The sequence below is a fragment of the Siphateles boraxobius genome, unplaced genomic scaffold (assembly GCF_051911475.1).
Source record: "Siphateles boraxobius isolate OS27281-9 unplaced genomic scaffold, OSU_SipBor_1 5, whole genome shotgun sequence".
Classification (NCBI taxonomy): Eukaryota; Metazoa; Chordata; class Actinopteri; order Cypriniformes; family Leuciscidae; genus Siphateles; species Siphateles boraxobius.
Window position 1 is genome coordinate 27710183 of NW_027509141.1, and position 20468 is coordinate 27730650.

At 38.6% G+C, this 20468-nt stretch overlaps 1 protein-coding gene across 1 annotated transcript in view; it reads left to right on the plus strand.

Annotated features, from left to right (window-relative positions):
* Positions 1 to 10880: 10880 nt before the first annotated feature.
* The window catches only part of LOC143711765 (uncharacterized), a 57058-nt gene continuing 47470 nt past the window's right edge, over positions 10881 to 20468 (plus strand). The window contains exons 1-7 of the mRNA XM_077203706.1: positions 10881 to 10970; positions 11101 to 11207; positions 11371 to 11467; positions 11678 to 12026; positions 13107 to 13226; positions 13519 to 13655; positions 13821 to 14406. Coding sequence (XP_077059821.1) covers positions 10959 to 10970; positions 11101 to 11207; positions 11371 to 11467; positions 11678 to 12026; positions 13107 to 13226; positions 13519 to 13655; positions 13821 to 14051 — 1053 coding nt within the window. The 5' untranslated portion in view covers positions 10881 to 10958 and the 3' untranslated portion in view covers positions 14052 to 14406. The remainder of the gene's footprint in view (positions 10971 to 11100; positions 11208 to 11370; positions 11468 to 11677; positions 12027 to 13106; positions 13227 to 13518; positions 13656 to 13820; positions 14407 to 20468) is intronic.

Genomic DNA, 20468 nt, shown 5'->3' on the forward strand with positions numbered 1-20468 from the left:
TGATGTCGCTAAATTACAGATGGCAGCATGTAAGGAAGACTTTTGGGGCATTAACTGTATATTAAATTGTAATTAAGGGAAATTATAGTGATGTTAAGGTTATATTATATTTTATTTCATGTCAAAATTAATGGAGAATGACAGAAAGTCAAAAATTAGTACTTGCCTCTTAATATTGAACAGACCTCTGTTTGAGATGTGATGGCAAATCACAAAATATGGAAGTATATGCCAAATATGTATGTATTTCTTTGTTTTGTACAGGGACTACATGATTATCAATTCAGAAAGGAACCTCTATTTTGGTGTGCTAAACATGAGTGAGTATGTTTTTGTGTGTGTCAACCTAAAAAATGTGGCTATTAGCTCTTCCAGTGTATTACCTTATTTGCGTAAGTGTGTCTAAATGAGGATGTTTATGAACATTTTACTTTCTGGTTTGAGTCAGAGGGCCATGTACGCTCTATTTTTGCCACTTGTGTATTTATTTATTTGTTGGTTGGTTGGTTGGTGTGTGTGTGTGTGTGTGTGTGTGTGTGTGTGTGTGTGTGTGTGTGTGTGTGTGTGTGTGTGTGTGTGTGTGTGTGTGTGTGTGTGTGTGTGTGTGTGTGTGTGTGTGTGTGTGTGTGTGTGTGTGTGTGTGTGTGTGTGTGTGTGTGTGTGTGTGTGTGTGTGTGTGTGTGTGTGTGTGTGTGTGTGTGGTGACTTCTTGGCAGCAAAGCCACTCAAAATGTCATATACAAACTTTACTAACAGAACTGTAATTGTAAAATGAAATATTTCATTTTAAGGAATAGTTAGCCTAAGAATTTTTTTATTTGTTTTTTGCAGAAAACAAAATTAGAATGTTGATGAATCTTCATGTAGCAGTTTTTTTTTATTATTATTATGTTTTCCAAACATATTGTTGATTCTTTTCTGTCAGAGACATATGTTTAGATACTGTCACGTTACGTGTAGGACAAAGCTCATGGAGAAAGGGAATACGTAGAAATAACACTCACGCTTACATTGACGATAACGGACAAAGACTGAAGGAGAACACAAGGTCGGCTATAAATACACGGACTAACAAGACAACTAATGAGGCGAATGACAATGCACAGGTGATAGACATGACTAATTACAACAATCATGGAACACTAGGTCACAGGACTGAACCAAAAACACAATGAAGGTGGGAAACACAGATATGTAACAGTTATTCTTTCCTTAATCCTCCTAACTGATGTTTTTGGGGTTTCATGCTAAAACATTAGGCTACAACATTTTATCTGGTATTTCTGTGATAAAGATCGAAAGATTCGAAATGATCTATTATGCAGCATTAGAAAATCAGTAAGTTTAGGACGCTGCTGTGCTGTGGATGTACATTTACAGATACTGCATAAAAGTCCACTAGAGGGAGACGTGGACATGTCCAAAATATTTGTAATTGTGTTTTGGGCAGTATTTTACATATATTCATTTAGCTGACGCTTTTATCCAAAGCAACTTACAATTGCTATATTTCAGAGGTCGCACGCCTCTGGAGCAACTAGGGGTTAAGTGTCTTGCTCAGGGACACATTGGTGTCTCACAGTGGATTCAAACCCGGCCTCTCACACCAAAGGCATATAAAACTACATAAATTATTATTCTTGAACTGACCGAAGAATTTAAAGTGAGAAGGTTACATTAAAAACATACATTTGAATATTAGGCATTGAATGTTGATTTTAAAGGGATAGTTCACCCAAAAATGAAAATTCTGTCAGTATTTACTCACCCTCAGGTTGTTCCAACCCTGTAAGACCTTCGTTCATCTTTGGAACACGAATTAAGATATTTTTGATGAAATCTGAGAGCTGGATCACTGCTCCATAGGCTTCTAAGGGATTGACACTTGCCAGCCCCGAAAAGTTATTAAAGACATTGTTAAAATAGTCCAAGTGACTACATTGGCTTAATCTTATGTTTATCAAGCGACGAGAATACTTTTTGTGCGCAAAAAACCCAAAAATAACGACTTTATTTCAACTATTCATTTCCTTCTCTTTGGGCCTCTAGTCAGTTAACGTAGTGTGATTGCGTAGAGCTACGTCACACGTAGGCTCACTATTGGCCGATGCGGTCATGTGTGTGATGCGTGTGATGTACAACCTATGCGTACAACACAGAAGGTTACGCTATTACACTAGTGAACTGACTCGAGGCACACAGAGAAGGAAATGAATAGTTGAAATAAAGTCGTTATTTTTGTTTGTTTTTGCGCACAAAAAGTTTTCTCGTCGTTTGATAAACTTAGGATTGAGCCACTGTAGTCACTTGAACTATTTTAACGATGTCTTTAATAACTTTTCGGGGCTGGCAAGTTTCAATCTCTTAGAAGCCGATGGAGGAATGATCCAGCTCTCAGATTTAATCACAAATATCTTAATTCGTGTTCCGAAGATGAACTAAGGTCTTACGGGGTTGGAACAACATGAGGGCGAGTAAATACTGACAGAATTTTCATTTTTGAACTATCTCTTTAAATCCACTTGTAACAATTATGTTGGTAGTTTAATTTTCATGGACTTTTAGTTTGTATTTCCTCAGTTACCTGTTTCCTTTGTTTTAGTTTCCATTATCTGTTGTCATGGTGATTCATTTAATGAGCATATCTGTCTTCATTTAGCTCATTATCTCTTCTCAGTTTGCTTCAGACGTTGTCCGGTATTGTTCATGTTAAGTTTGATGCTCGCTGTCTTGTTCAGAATAAATATCTACTTTTTCTTGTGAATCTAACCTTCATCATCTTTATTGGACAAAAGCGTGACGCCAATATTGTTTTATATAGAACTGTTCTATAGTCTATGAATGTAATTACATCCGAAATAACTGTAATTAAATTACAGTCCCTTACTTTATTTTTCAAGGAAAAAGTATACTTAAATTTCAGTAATTAATACTTAGTTACATCCATGTTTTTTTTATTTTTTTAGGTCTTATCTTGTTTTTATTTCTCCATTCTGGTTAAAAATATTTCTGCTAACCACTTTCTGCTTACTACCTCTTTCTCTTTTTTTAGTTCAGCTTTTTAAAAATGTTTCTTTTGTTCCACTAATATACAGTCAATATGGATATGTTGATTATTTTTCAGTACACACTATGTCTAAAGAGCGTATCTACACCAAGTTCTGGTCCTAACTGCATTTGTTTGCTTATGTCTGCGACGCCTGTCCTCTGATGAACCAAAACCTCTGCCGTGCATCTCATCTGTCACAGAACTTGTTATGAACTCTTGGTCACGAACGGCCTAGATTATTCATAACCTCAGTAGCAGCAGCCCTCAAGCTTGTTTCTTCATTGTGGCACAACCTTTTTCTTGTTTTGTTAACAATGTTTATTAGACCTTAGTTAATGGATATTGTGTGTTGATATAATGTGAAATGTTTTCAGATCTAAAAAAAATGATATGGTGTTTGTTGCACAATCTCAATTTTTGCGTAATCCCTTTTCCGTACATTATACTATCCCCATCCTTAATCCATTGATGGAATGTTTTTCTTGTTCAAAATATGTTATTTTTTGTTTGAGCTGAAACAACCCGCGGCTATCAGGGTTATGCCCTGGGGTGTATTCCAGAAAGCAAGGTTAACTTACCGTCAGATTAACCTTGAACTCTTGGTTGGTTAACCCCAAACTTGCTTACTCTGGGTATGTCGGTTCCAAAACACCTATGTTGAGTTAGTTTAATCAACCTCCTATTAGTAACCCAGAGTTAATGCGCGCGCACGGCGAGTACATAAAGACATTTTCAATGGATCGCCGATTTCAGGAGTCACCATGGAAACCAAGGGAGAAAAAAAGCGAGCTACATACGATACTTGTGAAACTGAGTTGGAGGTTTTAATGCTTGCTTATGAAGACTATAAGCCCATTATAACAAAAAAAACAAAAAAAGCAATACTGCTGCATCAGCAAAAGAAAGTTGGCTTCGCAAATAATAATGGACGGAGTAAATGCGTGAGTTTAGAAAATTATAAATGGGGTATTTTCCCCTTGTGACTCACAAAAATATGGGAAAATACCCCATTTATAATTTGTGACGCAAAAACTCTTTGGGGCATGTAGTAAAAATAGACAAGTATTCACCTGTTGGCCTCCATACATTTCTTAATATTACAGTAGTAATGCGCATAATTGGCTAGTTATATGTTGGCTTCTTGTTTTATCAGGTGTAATCCTTCTGAAGTGTAAGCCAAGTCAAAATTAAACAAAAAAACATTCTCCAGCAAGGTAATATTTTCTAAACTTACTAAAATTGTTACTCACGCCATGTAATTTAGTAATAAATGTAATTTAGTTTTCTATGTAGCCAATAGAAAGAAGGCTGAGGCCAGTTAAACGGGTGGGGGTCCACCTCCCCCTCCCGCTCCCCTCACCCCACCCCAGCTGAGGAGCTGGCACTGTCCCTTAATAAAGGGCGACCTGTGGTCGCTGGGATTCCAGGGGGCAGTTTGTCAGACTCAGCTACCAAGACAAGTAGCTTAGTAAAATGTAGGTGTACCATATTAATACTTATGTTTATTGATAATAGTTATGTTTACCTACTGTTTTTGTCAGTGTTTTAATAAAGAAAATCATCAACACTGTCACCATTTTTAAAAGGCATTTTGAATTCATTTTACAGTCATTGATTCACTTGTGCAGTATGCATGCTGCTTTGACTGCATATGCTGTATACTGTAATCTTAGTACTAGTACTTAGATGTTCCTAATGTCCTTCTTTATTAGTTGTATTTGTTTAAGAATATACATTGAGTATTGAATATGCATGATTATCTTATTGGTTTAATTATCTTGCAGTTGCTGATGGCCACATTGTATTGTTGGATCCTCCTGCAACACCACACTCTGTCACAGTTGTAAGTGATTATTGTCTTTAGGTTTCTGTTGCATTCACCAAGCATCCTTCCTTATTTTCACTGTTGGATGATGATGAAGAGACCCCTTCTGCTGTGACAGAAACAGAAAATGTGGGGAGGCCCATAGAGGTATGATACATATAATGCATTCCCCCTTTTTTACATAAGAGAATAAATAAATTGTCATTTTACAGAATATGGCAGGAGATTTTAATACAGATGAGGGTCCATCTACCTCCACACAGAATCTTGGCAGTGTAAGAAATGTTCTGCAGTTCTCCTTCCTCATTTAAATATTTGGTCTGTGTTTGTATTAAAGACTTTTTCAGTCTTTCTAGTTGCCTGCCATAAAACTGTATAAGGTCCACCTTCAAAAGAAAATCAGAAAAAGTGACATGGAGATGGACCTTTTACTGCTTCAAATGGAGGAGAAAAGGCTTAACCTAAAAAAGGCCAGACTTGAAATTGAATTGCTGGAGCACCAGCTTAAGGTGGGAAACATATTTGAACATTAATCTGTCATTTGTTGTTGAATGAAATCTAAAGCAATAAATACAAATGTCTTTTGTTACAGGAAATAAAGAAACAATGAACAACACTTGACTGTTAACTTGTTTTAATTAAAGTGTTTTGGCAAATCATGTCTCATACCACCCTGCCATCTCTTTGGTTTACCAAGTTCACTGGGTTCCTCTTGGCCACATATTACCTAGTTAGTGGGGACCAGTAATGAGGGTGATTTAATGGTTTAAACACCCAAACATTTAGCACCCAAAAAATCTATTGTCACCTGCACATTGATGCTATGGACTGACTTCCTATTAACATAGTCTCCTTCATTGACTGAAGGAGCTTTAATGGGAATGTGGGTTCCATCAATGCACCCAATCACATTTGGGAACCCTGAAATTGAAAGTTATATAATTAGAAACATTTAAAATTATTGTGACTGTATAAAGTAGGGTTAGATTAAGTAGTGGTATGTAACTAAAATGGTCAGGGCACGCCATGTTCTGTCACCTCTCTGAAACAAACTAACTCTGGAACATAACCTGCTCCGGAGCAGGTTAAGTTCAGAGAGTGAGTTACTATGACTACTAACATACCCTGAAAGTTACCTCCGTTTTTGGAACCGAAAGTTGAGGTTATCCGCTTACTTACTTTTAAACATACCCGGGTATGTCACATAACCTGCTTTCTGGAATAGACCCCTGGCAGCCTTGTCTGTTTTGTTGTGGTTTCATGTTTCTGTGTTTGTCTTGTGTTTGAGCAAATGGCTCTGTCTTGGTCTGTGTTTGCCATGTGCTCCTCATGTCCCGCCTCCTTGTTTCCTGTTACCACGCCCCCTTGTTTAGTCCACATCTTGTCCTTGTTTCGTTAATTGTGCTCACCTGATCCTCATGTGCTCTGGTCCCTTCATATTGTGCCTCTTTCCCTCATGTCTTTGCTGGTTCGTTGTGGGTGTTGTGAGTATGCACATTGCAGTATTTTCTGGTTTGTGATTTTGAAATTATCCTAGGGTTTACGCTGGTTTGTTATCATTGTTACTATTTTGTTTTGCTTTAGCACTTGTGTTTGGTAATCTAGTTAGAGTTCTCCTTTTGTTTAGAATTATTTTGTTGTTATTTTCTTTAGTTCTTATTTTTCCCTGTCAAGTGAAAGTGTTGCTTCTCTTTAGCTACTCCAGTTTTTTTTGTCTTAGTAGCTTTCATTAATTTGCTTTTTTATACATTTATTTCTCTACCTTTTTGTTTCTCTTGTCATTGATCTTATAAGGTTAGTTTTGCTTATCCTCATTGTTGCCTTATCTTGTCTTGAGTCTCGTCTTGTATGTTGTTGTTCTGTGTTTCTGTCCTGTATCCTGAGTTCCCTGGCCACTGGTTCTCAACAGCCTGGCAGCCTGACTGGTGCAGCTATCCTCTGTGTCGAGCCTCTGGTTCTGTGAGCCTCTACCAGGTGGCAAGACTGGAGCTACATCTGAGATCTACATCAAGCTGCATGTTCCTAGTGTTCCTGCCTGGTCTTTCCTTCAGAGCTGCCTCTATTGGACTCACGTCACCGCCATCTTGCTGACGGTCTCAGTGGTCATCCATCCTGCCTGTCATTGTCGTCTGCCTTGCCCTACTGTTTTTACTGTGATTCACGCTTACTCCCTGCGGTCTCAAGTCTTTAGTCCTGTTAATAAAAACCTTGTCTGCTCATTTTCGTATGGGTCCTATATCTTGCAGAATCCTTAACAGCGGCTACATGGCATTACCACCTTCCTGCTCGCTCCAAAAACATGATTAATAGTGAGAGTATTGCACAGCATCACTTAGAAGCTTTGTGGTTTATCACTTCTTCTGTTAATGCAGATGTTCTCATGTTTTTGCTTATCCTCAGAAACACCTGTGCACTATTTCAAACACATGCCGGTGCTTTTACTGATGTATTCAAATAAAAACCAATGACTAATTTATTGAGGTGCATTACATTAACGGAACTTTTTTGTTTTAGTGTATAATCGTTATACTCATTCTGTGAGCTATATGTAACTTTGATGATGACATCAGGGAAATATGTAGAGCTGATGTAACTCTTGTGGTGACCTTGGCATCAAACGGCCCTTTTTTTCTTTTTCTTTTTTTTTAATAAAGTTTTCTATATTTTGAGGACATGGTACTTGTATCAGCTTATAACTAAAATACTTTGGTAACACTGAATTTCTATGGTCCACTTAAGACAGTAATGTTGCCCCTACATGTCAACTAACTCTTATTACAGTATTAGTAGACGGTCTGCTTAATATCTGCCAACACTTTATTACTATTTTGATGGTCCTCAATAGAGATTCAAAGAAACTTTGCAAATGTGTCAACTTATTGTTCTAATCTGAACCCTATCACCTAATCCTAACCTAACAGTCTTCTGCAGTCTATTGATGATTTAAAAGTTGTTGACAAGTTAGTAGAGTGTCTAAAGTGGACCATCAATGTATAACCAATACTCTTTATTTATTATTTATTATATGCACATATACATTTCGCATTTTTATGTAGGCTAACTTGTTGTCGGTTTTACCTCTATAAATGGAAGTTTGGCATTGGGTGGTTTGACAGAATGCATGTAGGTTTGGAGGGACAAGCAGGAAATGGTTGTAAAAATAAAGTGGGGGGAGGGTTAGTCTTGTCTTTTAATACTCTTATTCAGAGAAACTTACAAAAACATGCTTTAGTTTCAAATATGAGGTTGCAATTGTCAATAGATTAGCATACAAATAAGAAGCTTGGCGTATATCCTAGAAGTGTTGCCTATAAATTACTTAGTCCAAATGCACAAAGTCTACACAGTTTTGTTTTATCCTTTAAATACCATTATGACTCAGAATTTCTGCAAGAGTTTTCACCTGAAAATATGGATGTATTTGATTTGTATTGATGCTGTGTGTTGTAGGGGCTACATGATAAATTCAGAGAGAAACCCTCTGTTTTGATGGTTTAAACTGGTTAAGTTTGTGTTGTTCTGACGTGGCTAAAGGTTTCGAGGATGTTTATGAACATCTACCTTCTGGTTTGTGTAAGAGGGCCATGTACGCACATTGGTACTTTTTTTGCCGTGTGTGTGTGTGTGTGTGTGTGTGTGTGTGTGTGTGTGTGTGTGTGTGTGTGTGTGTGTGTGTGTGTGTGTGTGTGTGTGTGTGTGTGTGTGTGTGTGTGTGTGTGTGTGTGTGTGTGTGTGTGTGTGTGTGTGTGTGTGTGTGTGTGTGTGTGTGTGTGTGTGTGTGTGTGTGTGTGTGTGTGTGTGTGTGTGTGTGTTTTAAAACTACGTCAACTAACTCTTATCAGAGTATTACTGTCTGTTTAATGTCTACTAACACTTTATTACTATGTTGATGATCCTCAACATATATTCAAAGAAACTTTGCAACTCTATGTCAACTTATTGTTCTAATCTGAACCCTATCAACTAATCCTAACCTAACAGTCTTCTGCAGTCTATTAATGATTTAATTAAAAGTTGTTGACAAGTTAGTTAGTAGAGTGTCTAAAGTGGACCATCAACGTATAACCAATACTCTTTATTTATTATTTTTATTTTATATGCACATATATATTTTGCATTTTTATGTAGGCTAACTTGTTGTTGGTTAAATGGAAGTTTGGCAGTGGGTGGTTTGACAGAATGGATGTAGGTTTGTGGAGGAACAAGCAGGAAATTGTTGTAAAAATGTGAAGGTGGTGGTGGTGGTGGTGGTGGTGGGGGATTTCTGCACCTGAGTTTTCACCTGAAAAAATGGACGTATTCGTTTTGTATTGATGTTTGTGAGAGTGTTTGGTTGTTCTGACGTGTCTAAAGGTTTAGAGGATGTTTATGAACATATACCTTCTAGTTTGTGTCAGAGGGCCATGCACGCCCATTGGTACTGTTTTTGCCATGCGTGCGTGCGTGCGTGCGTGTGTGTGTGCGTGTGTGCGTGTGTGCGTGTGTGTGTGTGTGTGTGTTTGTGTGTGTGTGTGTGTGTGTGTGTGTGTGTGTGTGTGTGTGTGTGTGTGTGTGTGTGTGTGTGTGTGTGTGTGTGTGTGTGTGTGTGTGTGTGTGTGTGTGTGTGTGTGTGTGTGTGTGTGTGCTATGTACTGACCTTACTACAAAGCTGTTTTTGTAAAACTACATTTTTACTTTAAAGGAATGTTTCACCCAAAAGTTACAATTGATATTAGTTATTCACCCCATGTTGTTCCAAACCTAAAGACTTTCTTTTATCTGTAGAACACAAAAAGGAGAATTTTGAAGAATCTTCATGCATCTCTTTTTCATTCAAGGACAGTTCATTTATGGTGACCAGGGCTGACAAGGTCATCTCACTGGAGGGATATAATATCAGTGTAAAAAGGAATTGAATTTCAGTGTGTTCCTCACACAAAGCTATTTGGTGGCTTTTATGTTTTATGGTGGTTTATTGTCTTTTTTCGACCTTGACAATGGTCACCATGAACTGTCCTTGTACAAAGAGCTGCATGAAGATTCTTCAACAGGACAGTTCAAAGTAACTTGAGCAATGCACATCTCTTCAAAATTGTATGATCTATTGCAGTAAATGTATTGATTTTGTGTGGATGGATGTGAGGGTTACACTGCTCCACACTTAGGTGCACATTCCCACGCAACCAGTTTGTTCCTCTTCTTTTGTTAATATTGCCTTGTGTGAGGAAGTGCAGTAGGATTGTGTTCTGGGAGTGTAAACGTGTACCATTATGTATGTGAAACCTCATTTTCTTATTTCCTCAAAGTACCAATAATGTCTATTTAAAAAGTCCGTTTTAATAACTGTGCTCTGCACAGTGAAAAAGACAATAAAACCTTGCTTTTTTGTGATTCAGACTGAAAAGCTGTGATTAATAGGGTATATTTTAAAAGATCAGGTCAATAACTTAATTAAAGTTTCCTGTCAGATTTGTCCACCAGTTTGAAAACAAAACACACATGTCTTGAGCTGGCAATTTAGACTTAAAGATCGCCAGGATGGGTATCATATTGTTTGGCAAAGGCAATCACACAGTGAGCATCAGCTTTTCCTAAGCACAACTCGGCAGTATAAGTACATTTTCTGAATTATTTTACATTAAATGCATAGTTCTTGAAAAAACTAAATTATGATTTTGTCATAATTTACTCACCTTCAAGTTGTTCCAAACCTGTATGAATTTCTTTCTTCTGCTGAACTTTAAAATTAGATATTTTGAAGAGTAACCAAACAGTTGATGGACCCCATTGACTGAAAAAACCCATTGTATGGAAAACAAATACTATGGAAGTCAATGGGGTCCATCAACTGTTTGGTTACAGACATAAGAAAATGAGGGGGAGTAAATGATGACAGAATTAACATTTTTTGGGTGAACTATAGGAAAATCTCTCAGCATATGTCCTTTCCCCACAACTCTATACTTCTCCTTTTCCGGCCAACCCTCACACTGGTTTAGAGACATACTAATTTAGCTTCCTTTTCTTACCACAGTGTCAGGTCAACTGACTTTCAAAAGACAGTGTTTCAGAGCCGAGCCTCACACATCGTAATCTGAGTTCATCATGGATTTAGAGGTATGTAGAGTTTTGTTGTTTGCAAATCTATAGCTGATTTGATATACAACAGTTGACCAACATCGTCAGTATGTTAGGTGTTCATTTTAAATGTACCAGTTGAAAACATTTCATGTGTGACATCTTATAGGGGAATCCAGTTTCTGGTGGTGTTACGTTGCTCCACACTGAATGTGAAGGGAAACACTCATATGAAGTGATGGGCTTTTTAAACTATAATAAAGGAATGTTCACAAGGTAAGATTATTGATTATGTACAATGTACTTTCATGAGTATGAGATGAATCTATCTATCTATCTATCTATCTATCTATCTATCTATCTATCTATCTATCTATCTATCTATCTATCTATCTATCTATCTATCTATCTATCTATCTATCTATCTATCTCTTTTCAGCAAGGGAGATAAACTCCTAATGATAAACAACATAAATGTGGAAGATATTACTCCAGAGGCATTTGCCGATCTTCTGGTTGAAGGATCTCCCTTACTTGTGAGTTTTGCATTTATTTGAAATTGCCTAGTCAGGGAATTTATTTTGATCACATGGACTTGTGTGTGTTTCATGTGTGTGTGTGTTTAAAAGGTTATATTCCAGAGATTACATCAAGTTTTTTTGAGTAATTGCTTGAGGAATAAAACTGTACTTGAGCTAGATTGACTTCATTTTCTTCAACTCTGCTGGTAATATAATCTCTCTTAGACCATACATCATCCTTGCAAAACAAAAAAAGAAGAATGCGAATCTGAGGAGCTCCGTGTCATTAAAAAGGAGCCGACGCTCATGAGTTTCAGCCTGATGATGGTAAGTGAATCTGAGCTGGAGGCATATGGGAGCCAGGAACCATCACCTTCACAACCGGAGTGGGAAGACATTGAGGATGACTCTTTCGATGATGAAAATTTGCTAATTGTCTCCATGGCTGATACGAGCTTCAGTCTGGTTCTTGCTCGAGGCTGTGACCCTGACAACCCTTGCAACAACTGTGGAAAGACGAATTGCAAATTTAATGAAGTTGTGGTCCTTCCTGCGAAAGCTGAGGTTACCTCTGGTAAGAAATGAGTGTTGGATACACTGACATTTGTATCTGTACATTTTTCAAATGTGTGAAATCAATTGCACAGTACAAAAATATTTTATCTTCTAATATAAATTTCTTAAATGCTCTAATTGATGTAAAAAAATAAATAAATAAATAAACAAATAAAGGTTGTGCAACGATTAATCTCATCCAAAATAAAGGTTTGTGTGTAGGCTACATAATATATTTGTGTGTATTGTGTATAATTATTTTGTATATATATGCACAGATGCATGTATATATTTGAGAAATATTTGCATGTATATACTGTTATATATATATATATATATATATATATATATATATATATATATATATATATATATATATATATATATATATAATTAAATATATACATGCATGTGTGTGTATTAAAATATACAAAATAATTATGCATAGAACAATACAACAATAATGCCCATGCAGATTTTAAAGTGATAGTTCACCCAAAAATGACAAAAAAAAGATTGTCATCAGTTACTCACCCTCATGTTGTTCCAATCCCATAAGACTTTAGTTCATCTTTGAAACACACTCTTCAAAAAGTTCATAAAGAGAATGTAAAATTTATCCATATGAATCGAGTGGTTCATATTTTCTGAAAAGACCTGATCACTTTATATGATGAACAGATTGAATTTAGGCTTTACATATAAACATTGATCAGCGAATATAAACAGAAGCTTATCCAAACCTGCTTGGTATGTGAGAACAAACCTCACTGGTTCTTGTTGCTCAAATGTGCTGTGTAACACAATAATGAGCCTCATTGGTTCTTGCACAACAAACAAGTTTACCATATCTGGTGAATTTTTGAATAAAAGCCCATATCTATTTAAGACTGTCAATGGAGGGACAGAAAGCACTCAGATTTAATTAAAATTATCTTCATTTGTGTTCCGAAGATGAACGAAAGTCTTGCTGGTTTGAGGTTGAGCAAATTATGAGAGAATATTTATTTTTGGGTGAACTATTCCTTTAAGGAAACCAATGCAAAACCAAATGTGACTTTTTGAGAATTGTGTAACTATTCTGCTTCCTTTTTCTCAGGTTCACCGAGGAAATTGAGACAACTTAACCAAAAAGATAATTTGTATATTAAGAGTTTCTTTAAGGAAAAGTATGTCACCCCATATAATCATCAGATATGTTTGGATAACACCATGTCAGGTTGGTACCAAATAATATGTGAATATATGATGTTTGAAATTCCTCTCTTTCCATGACACCGTTTTTTTTTCTTTGTCTGCTCTATCTTTTATTTTAGCAGTCAATATTACCAAAATTACACTTATTGTATTTTTTAAATCATGCAGATTATTTGGATTTTGTGTAAATTGCAATGTACTAGTTACTGCTAAAGTGTACTTGGCCAGGTAATTGTGTCTTGCAGCAATGTTCTTCATTTACACTTGTTTAAGTATATTTTGAAATATATTTCGCAATGCTTTGGCTTTTTCAGCACCAATCACCATCTACTATTACAAGATCACAACGGACAGTCCAGGTATTCCTGTTGTGCTGAACTTCACTAACACAAACAACTTCTTCAGCTGCACCACAAAGCAAGGTGTAGAGACAAAGATTTTAACAGTTATGGTAGGTCTTAATTCATTGCTGATGTGTTGTCTTGTTGAAGATGCTATTAGGACATATTTAAAGCTTACAGTTTTAGTTAGAGTATTAGAGCTTAAATGTAATGTTTAATACTAAACATAAATATTTAAAACTGCAATTAAACCAAGGTTTTGTATTGTTTTACAGCAATATAAAAAACATGACCTGAAAACTATCTGTGCTGATGACCCAGAGAAATGGTCCCTTGTATTCTACATGTTTTGTGGGGGAGACGATCTCCGGCGGTTTGAGTCAGCTCTCTACAGAGGATGGTTTATTTACACAAAAAATGTAGACCAAGTGGACATGCAGAGGGATGAACAGTTTTACTCTAAAACCTTTTTTATCATAATTCACAGTGAGAAAGGGTCATGTTAGAATTCTTGATAGAAACCTAATGGTTGTCACATTGACTAGAAGAGTTTGTAGTATGAGGCTTGTATATGACATTTAATAACTGGGAACTGTTCTCAAATATAATGGTGATTACAACCTAACCCAAACATAATGAGTTGAACTTACTATTTGATACAAGCTAACATAACACAAACTCCATTAAAATGCTAACAAATTATTTGGCTTGGCAACTAAATAAATTGGTCAGATAAGTTTCTTAGGAAGATTTGCAGGCCAAGCGTTGGTCAAAGTTCTCCCTTACTTGAAATTACTTTAAGTGTTAGGTTGCCTTAATGTAGCCTCTTCCAAAGAATGATTTGTTTTTCTGCCATTTATAGTATATGTATACTATTTACTGACATGGTTTTTTTTTTACCTTGTTATATTCATTTGTGTTCATGAGTGTCAGTTTTTTTATATTTATACTTTTAAACTAATATTTTTTTAAACTAACATATAATTCATATTCATTTTTATTACTAACTTCTTATTTTTTACACAGTGAAACAAAAGCTTCTGCCTTAAATGTTTAAGTACCATCAACTCGGATGTTTAAGTATTCTCAACTCAAATTACATTAAACTGACTTAAAAATTTGTTGAACCTTGTATTTATTTTGATGAGTTGAAGCAATGTAAAAACATATGTTGCCATTATTGATCATATAATTTTTTAAAGTTTATACTGAAACATTGGTTATGTTTTTAGTATTTTGCAAAACATAATGTGTGTAATTCATATATGTATAATATCAACTAATATTGCTTTTGTCTGTGTAAGCTAAAAGCTACTAACAACTTTGAACAGTTGCTTTTTCTACATTAATGTATAATTTATAATTTTGTGTGGTTATGTATATCTTCTATCAAATCTCAATAAAGACAAAAATAAGAAATAAAATAATTTCTTAAAAAGGCAAAAGAGCGCATGCACGTTTTCTTAATATGATAATTAAAAACCAACAGACTAATGAAAATGCGGGACATTTTCTCAATGTGACGTGCGGGACAAGGGGTCGAAAATGCTGTGCGGTACAATGCAAAGTGGGACCGGTGCTCAACCTCAAATATGTCCCACATATGGTGTCACAGGCAAGACTCGCTTCATCCTTGTCACTAAACCAGTTGTAATTCAACAAACAATGATTAATTCTGATGTGTTTCCCCTTTAACTTTAATGATTATTTATTCATGCTGCTGAATGCCCCAGTGGCAGGTAGGCTATATCCCCACACACACACACCTCTCATTATCAGTTCAACATACAAACTGTGTCCCTTTACACCACCATTAACCGCTTAGGGGTGTTTCCCGTACAACGACGTAATTTTTTTTTTTAATTTAACCTTTATTTATCCAGGTTTGAGAACCATTTCTCATTTACAAGCATGACCTGGCAAGAAGAAATACACATACACATGAGACATAGAACAGGCAATTAACATAAGAGAGGTAGACAGCAAAGAAAAGAAAAAAGACGGGGAAAAACACCAATAAGTCCTTAAGTAAGTGTATATAAATATGGTTCAGGATTGTCAGCATGCAGAGTCAACTGTTGTTTTGGGGATTCTGGTTAAAGGTGGAGGTTGGGATCAGAGATGTAAGTTTCAGGGTATTTTGTAGGCTATGTTAAAATCATGTACAGCTGAGAAGCGGAAGGCATTATGCCACGATCCTATCTCCTTCTCTGTCTCCCTCTGTTGGACACACACACACCCACACACAAACACACACACACACACACACACACACACACACACACACACACCCCTCTCTCACTCTCATTACTGACAGCTGTTTTCACTTTTGATTATGCTCATTCCTCTCCACCTGTTCATCTCCACTCATTATCTTGGCTTCTTCTAACCCTCTCTTTCCCTGTCTTGTTGTCAGAATATTGAATGTCACAGTTACTCGTTGACCAGTGTGTTTTACAGTCCTGTCCTGTCTTGTCTTGTCTATTCTACGGAATATCTTCTACGCTTGGAATTTCTCTGTAGTGATGGCCAAATGAAGCGTTTCAAAGCATTATTGCTTTCGGATACAATTGTGTCGAAAATGGTTCATTACTCGAAGCTTCATTCCGATAGAAATTGCAGCACCATCTCCTGGTGAAGTAAATGTAATGCAACAAAGCTGACAACCATAAAATGCAAGTAGGCTTATATGTTAACGCCCCGTTTATTACGTGTTTACTGAGGCGATCAAAGCTGAAACAGTGTTAGTGCTGTGAAACTCATTTATGTAATGTAGGTGGAATTTACAGATTGGCCTACTGATGAATTCCATGTGTTCACCTTGATAATAAAACATTAAGCATGGTGTGTGTGTGTAATTATTTCTTTCGACAAGGACAGAAGATCAGACCAGCTTAGAAAAAAGTTGGAAACCATCACAGAAATTCTAATGGTTTCTATTAAAATACCAATAGGAACCATTGGCTTTTTCCATTTAAACCACTACAGAATTCTTTTTTGTAGTGTTTTTGGGACATATTCCATTAGGATTTAATGCTCCCACCAATAGAACCCAACACATATCAGTAGAGACCCACAGAGACCACTATAATTCCCATTACAACCAATAAAATTCCCATGAAAACCATTAAATCCAATAGAATTTCTGTAATGGTTTCCATAGGTTTTTTAGCATGCAGTATTATGTGTGAAAGCTTTATCTTGTTTAGCTGGGAAGCAGAACTCTATAACTTGTTAACTGGTGGGACTGATATTTTTGTATGTTGAAAAGGATGTGCTTTTGTAACTGGTTGTACTTGTATAATGTAGCAGAGGGTTTTTTAAAGGTTCTGTCTTTGATGCATGTTTTTATGTAACAATGTTCTCTAATTAATAATAAAACATAAAAAAAACATTTGGCAGAGGATGTGCTTTGGGTACATCATGCAGAAGACTTAGACAAAGTGTTCATTAAATGGTATGGTTTTTATTCAGAAATATTATTTTCTCCAGTCTTTGGTGAAAGGCTATTTCTTTTCTTTGTTTTGTATAATAACACCAATCCAAACACCGACTACTACAACCCACGGTGTTGCCATGGTTTGGCTTCACTTTTATAAGAAATACAGCCACCAGGTTTTAAACCTGTCGACACTGGATTGCAGTGGCGTGCACAGACCTCCTCAGGGGCAGGGGCCGAAGGACCAAAAAGCGCAAAAAAAAAAAAAATTTCCTTTTTTTTTTTTTTTAATCCTTTATTTCCTTGGCATTCTCTGAAAAGATGTTGATGCAATTAGAATGCATAACACATCAAACGAAAATAGGGAAATTATTATAATATTACTAAATATTATTTAGAACACAACTTTTATGAATTTTGAAGCGTATGAACAACCCCACGGTTGCATGACTTCAACGTCACCATCACTAAGCTTCCGGCAACTCTTTCAGGGTATGTTTACATGACAACAATGGAGGCTACTAACAACAGAAGTTCCCTTTCGAACGGTCACTTCGTATTGCGTAGCTATACGCAGCGGGGAAACTCCTTTTCCTCGATTTACTGAAGCCTTTATGTAAAGCGCATTTGCAGCTGCACAGCTAGAACATGAGCGTCTGGCTCGCTCATAGGCTGCGCTGCGGCAACTGCACATCCAATGGCGCAGGCGCCTCTGACGTGCAACCAATGAGATCACTCTGCGTCATACACGTCAGAGCCCGCCAAGGGGGCGTGACCTCAGTCTATAATAGTCCCCGAATTCGCCATTATAGCAGATTTTACTCCTTCAGCGACAAACTTCACGTCTCTGACCATTTATTGAGCCTTCGCCGTCGAACAAGCCTTCAGCCTGAGCGAGCTACAGTTCAGCAGACTACACATCTCAACCGTGTTTCTCCTGACGCCGTCTCTCCTGTGGCTATCCGGCGATATCCTTTTCAATATCTGTTTATTATGTGTTTATATCTGTATCAGCGTTGTTCCATATGCCTCGTGTTATGCGAGGCCTACGAACACGCGAGCTGCATTTCATGCCTGGGACTCTACCACGCAGAGAATGCACTCTCTGTCGGCGGATGTGCGGCCTGCGCGTGCATGCCTATCTCCGTGCTGCGAACTCGGCTAACGTTAGCTCTCTCTCGAGACGGCGGCGCCGCATCACCCGCGCTCCCTTCTCCGGCCCTACTTCAGCCGAGGAAGAAGAAGCGCCGCAGCCAACGGCATCCAGAGAGCACGGACGTTTGTGAATGCACGCCGGCCACGTCCCCGCGTGCTTCACTCACTCCAGCTCAGTCATCTCCGGTCCCGTTCGAGGGAGATCAGCGCCCCCCCACCACCACGTGGCGGGCCTCGTCTCTTTCGGCGGACCCAGCGAGGCAGGACTAACTCCGACGCTGAAATGCTTCGGATCCTAACACAGGCCGTCGCGGACCTCGAGCTCGAGTGGAACTAACCGTGCTAGCTGGCGCCGACCAGCAAAGCCCGCGAAACAGGCCTCTCAGCCCCGCCCTGCGGCTGATGCCGAACGCTTCCCGCCAAAGCCGTCCTAGCACGCAAAGGAAAGAGAGGGCACGTGTCCCGCGCTTGCCGGACCACCCTCAAAGAAGCCAGCAAAACTTCCCACAGCCCCCGGTACAGTTCAGGTGGCTGGGGATTTTATTATTGTAACAGGCCCGCAGCAGTGAGCGCGTCTTTGCAAACAAACGCCGTTTTCACGGCGACCCAAATAAAGCACACGAGCACAACACATGGGTTCACGGTCCCCCTTCACTAGGCGGCCCCTCCCTTGTTGTAACACTGACTTCCCCACACGCAAATGCTTGTGCAGTCAGTCCAACATCCAATGTGTGCACAAATCACAATATATGGGTTCACGGTCCCCCTTCACTAGGCGGCCCCTCCCCTGTTTTAACACTGACTTCCCCACACGCAAATGCTTGTGCAGTCAGTCCAACATTCAATGTGTGCACAAATCACAATATATGGGTTCACGGTCCCCCTTCACTAGGCGGCCCCTCCCCTGTTTTAACACTGACTTCCCCACACGCAAATGCTTGTGCAGTCAGTCCAACATTCAATGTGTGCACAAATCACAATATATGGGTTCACGGTCCCCCTTCACTAGGCGGCCCCTCCCCTGTTGTAACACTGACTTCCCCACGCGCAAATGCTTGTACAGTCAGTCCAACACTCAATGTGTGCAAAAATCACAATATAAGGGCATCAGGTCCCCCTATGTTAGGCGGCCCGTCCCAATCAGTGTGTCAAGCCCTAGCCACACGGGTTATAGCCTGGCAAGCTATCCCCGATGTGTCGAGTTGAGTTATAAACGCTATAAAGCGAGGCAACTCGCTCCAATTCGCTTGCAGACCCCCAAAGTTTCAGGCGGTTCTCGAGACTTCGGTGAGAAGCAACGTGGGTCACATGCTTCGCACCGATGTACAGAATTCATTAGCAAAAGGGGTGATAGAATTAGTCCCCCCTGTGCTAAAACATACGGGTTTTTACAGCCGCTATTTTCTAATTCCGAAAAATGACGGCGGCCTCAGACCCACTCTAGATCTGAGACATTTGAACAAAGCTCTCATGAGACGGCCGTTCAAAATGTTAGCTATCAGTTTCACAAGCACAACACATGGGTTCACGGTTCCCCTTCACTAGGCGGTCCCTCCCCTGTTGTAACACTGACTTCCCCACACGCAAATGCTTGTGCAGTCAGTCCAACATTCAATGTGTGCACAAATCACAATATATGGGTTCACGGTCCCCCTTCACTAGGTGGCCCCTCCCCCGTTGTAACACTGACTTTCCACACGCAAATGCTTGTACAGTCAGTCCAATACTCAATGTGTGCACAAATCACAATATAAGGGTATCAGGTCCCCCTACGTTAGGCGACCAGCCCCAATCAGTGTGTCAAGCCCTAGCCACACGGGTTCTAGCCTGGCAAGCTATCCCCGATGTGTCGAGTTGGGTCATAAACACTATAAAGCGAGGTTACTCGCTCCAATTCGCTCGCAGACCCCCAGAATTTCAGGCGGTTCTCGAGACTTCGGTGAGAAGCAACGTGGGTCACGTGCTTCGCACCGAAGTACAAAATCTATTAGCAAAAGGGGCGATAGAATTAGTCCCCCCCGCGCTAAAAAATATGGGTTTTTACAGCCGCTATTTTCTGATTCCGAAAAAAGACGGCGGTCTCAGACCCATTCTAGATTTGAGACATTTGAACAAAGCTCTCATGAGACGGCCGTTCAAATTGTTAACTATCAAACATATCCTCGCGCAAGTGCGCCCGGGGGATTGGTTTGTCACAATGGATCTGAAAGATGCTTACTTTCACATTCAAATAAATCCTCGTCACAGGCCATTCTTGAGATTCGCCTTCGAGGGCCGGGCTTATCAATACACCGTTCTGCCGATCGGTCTATCGTTGGCACCCCGTACA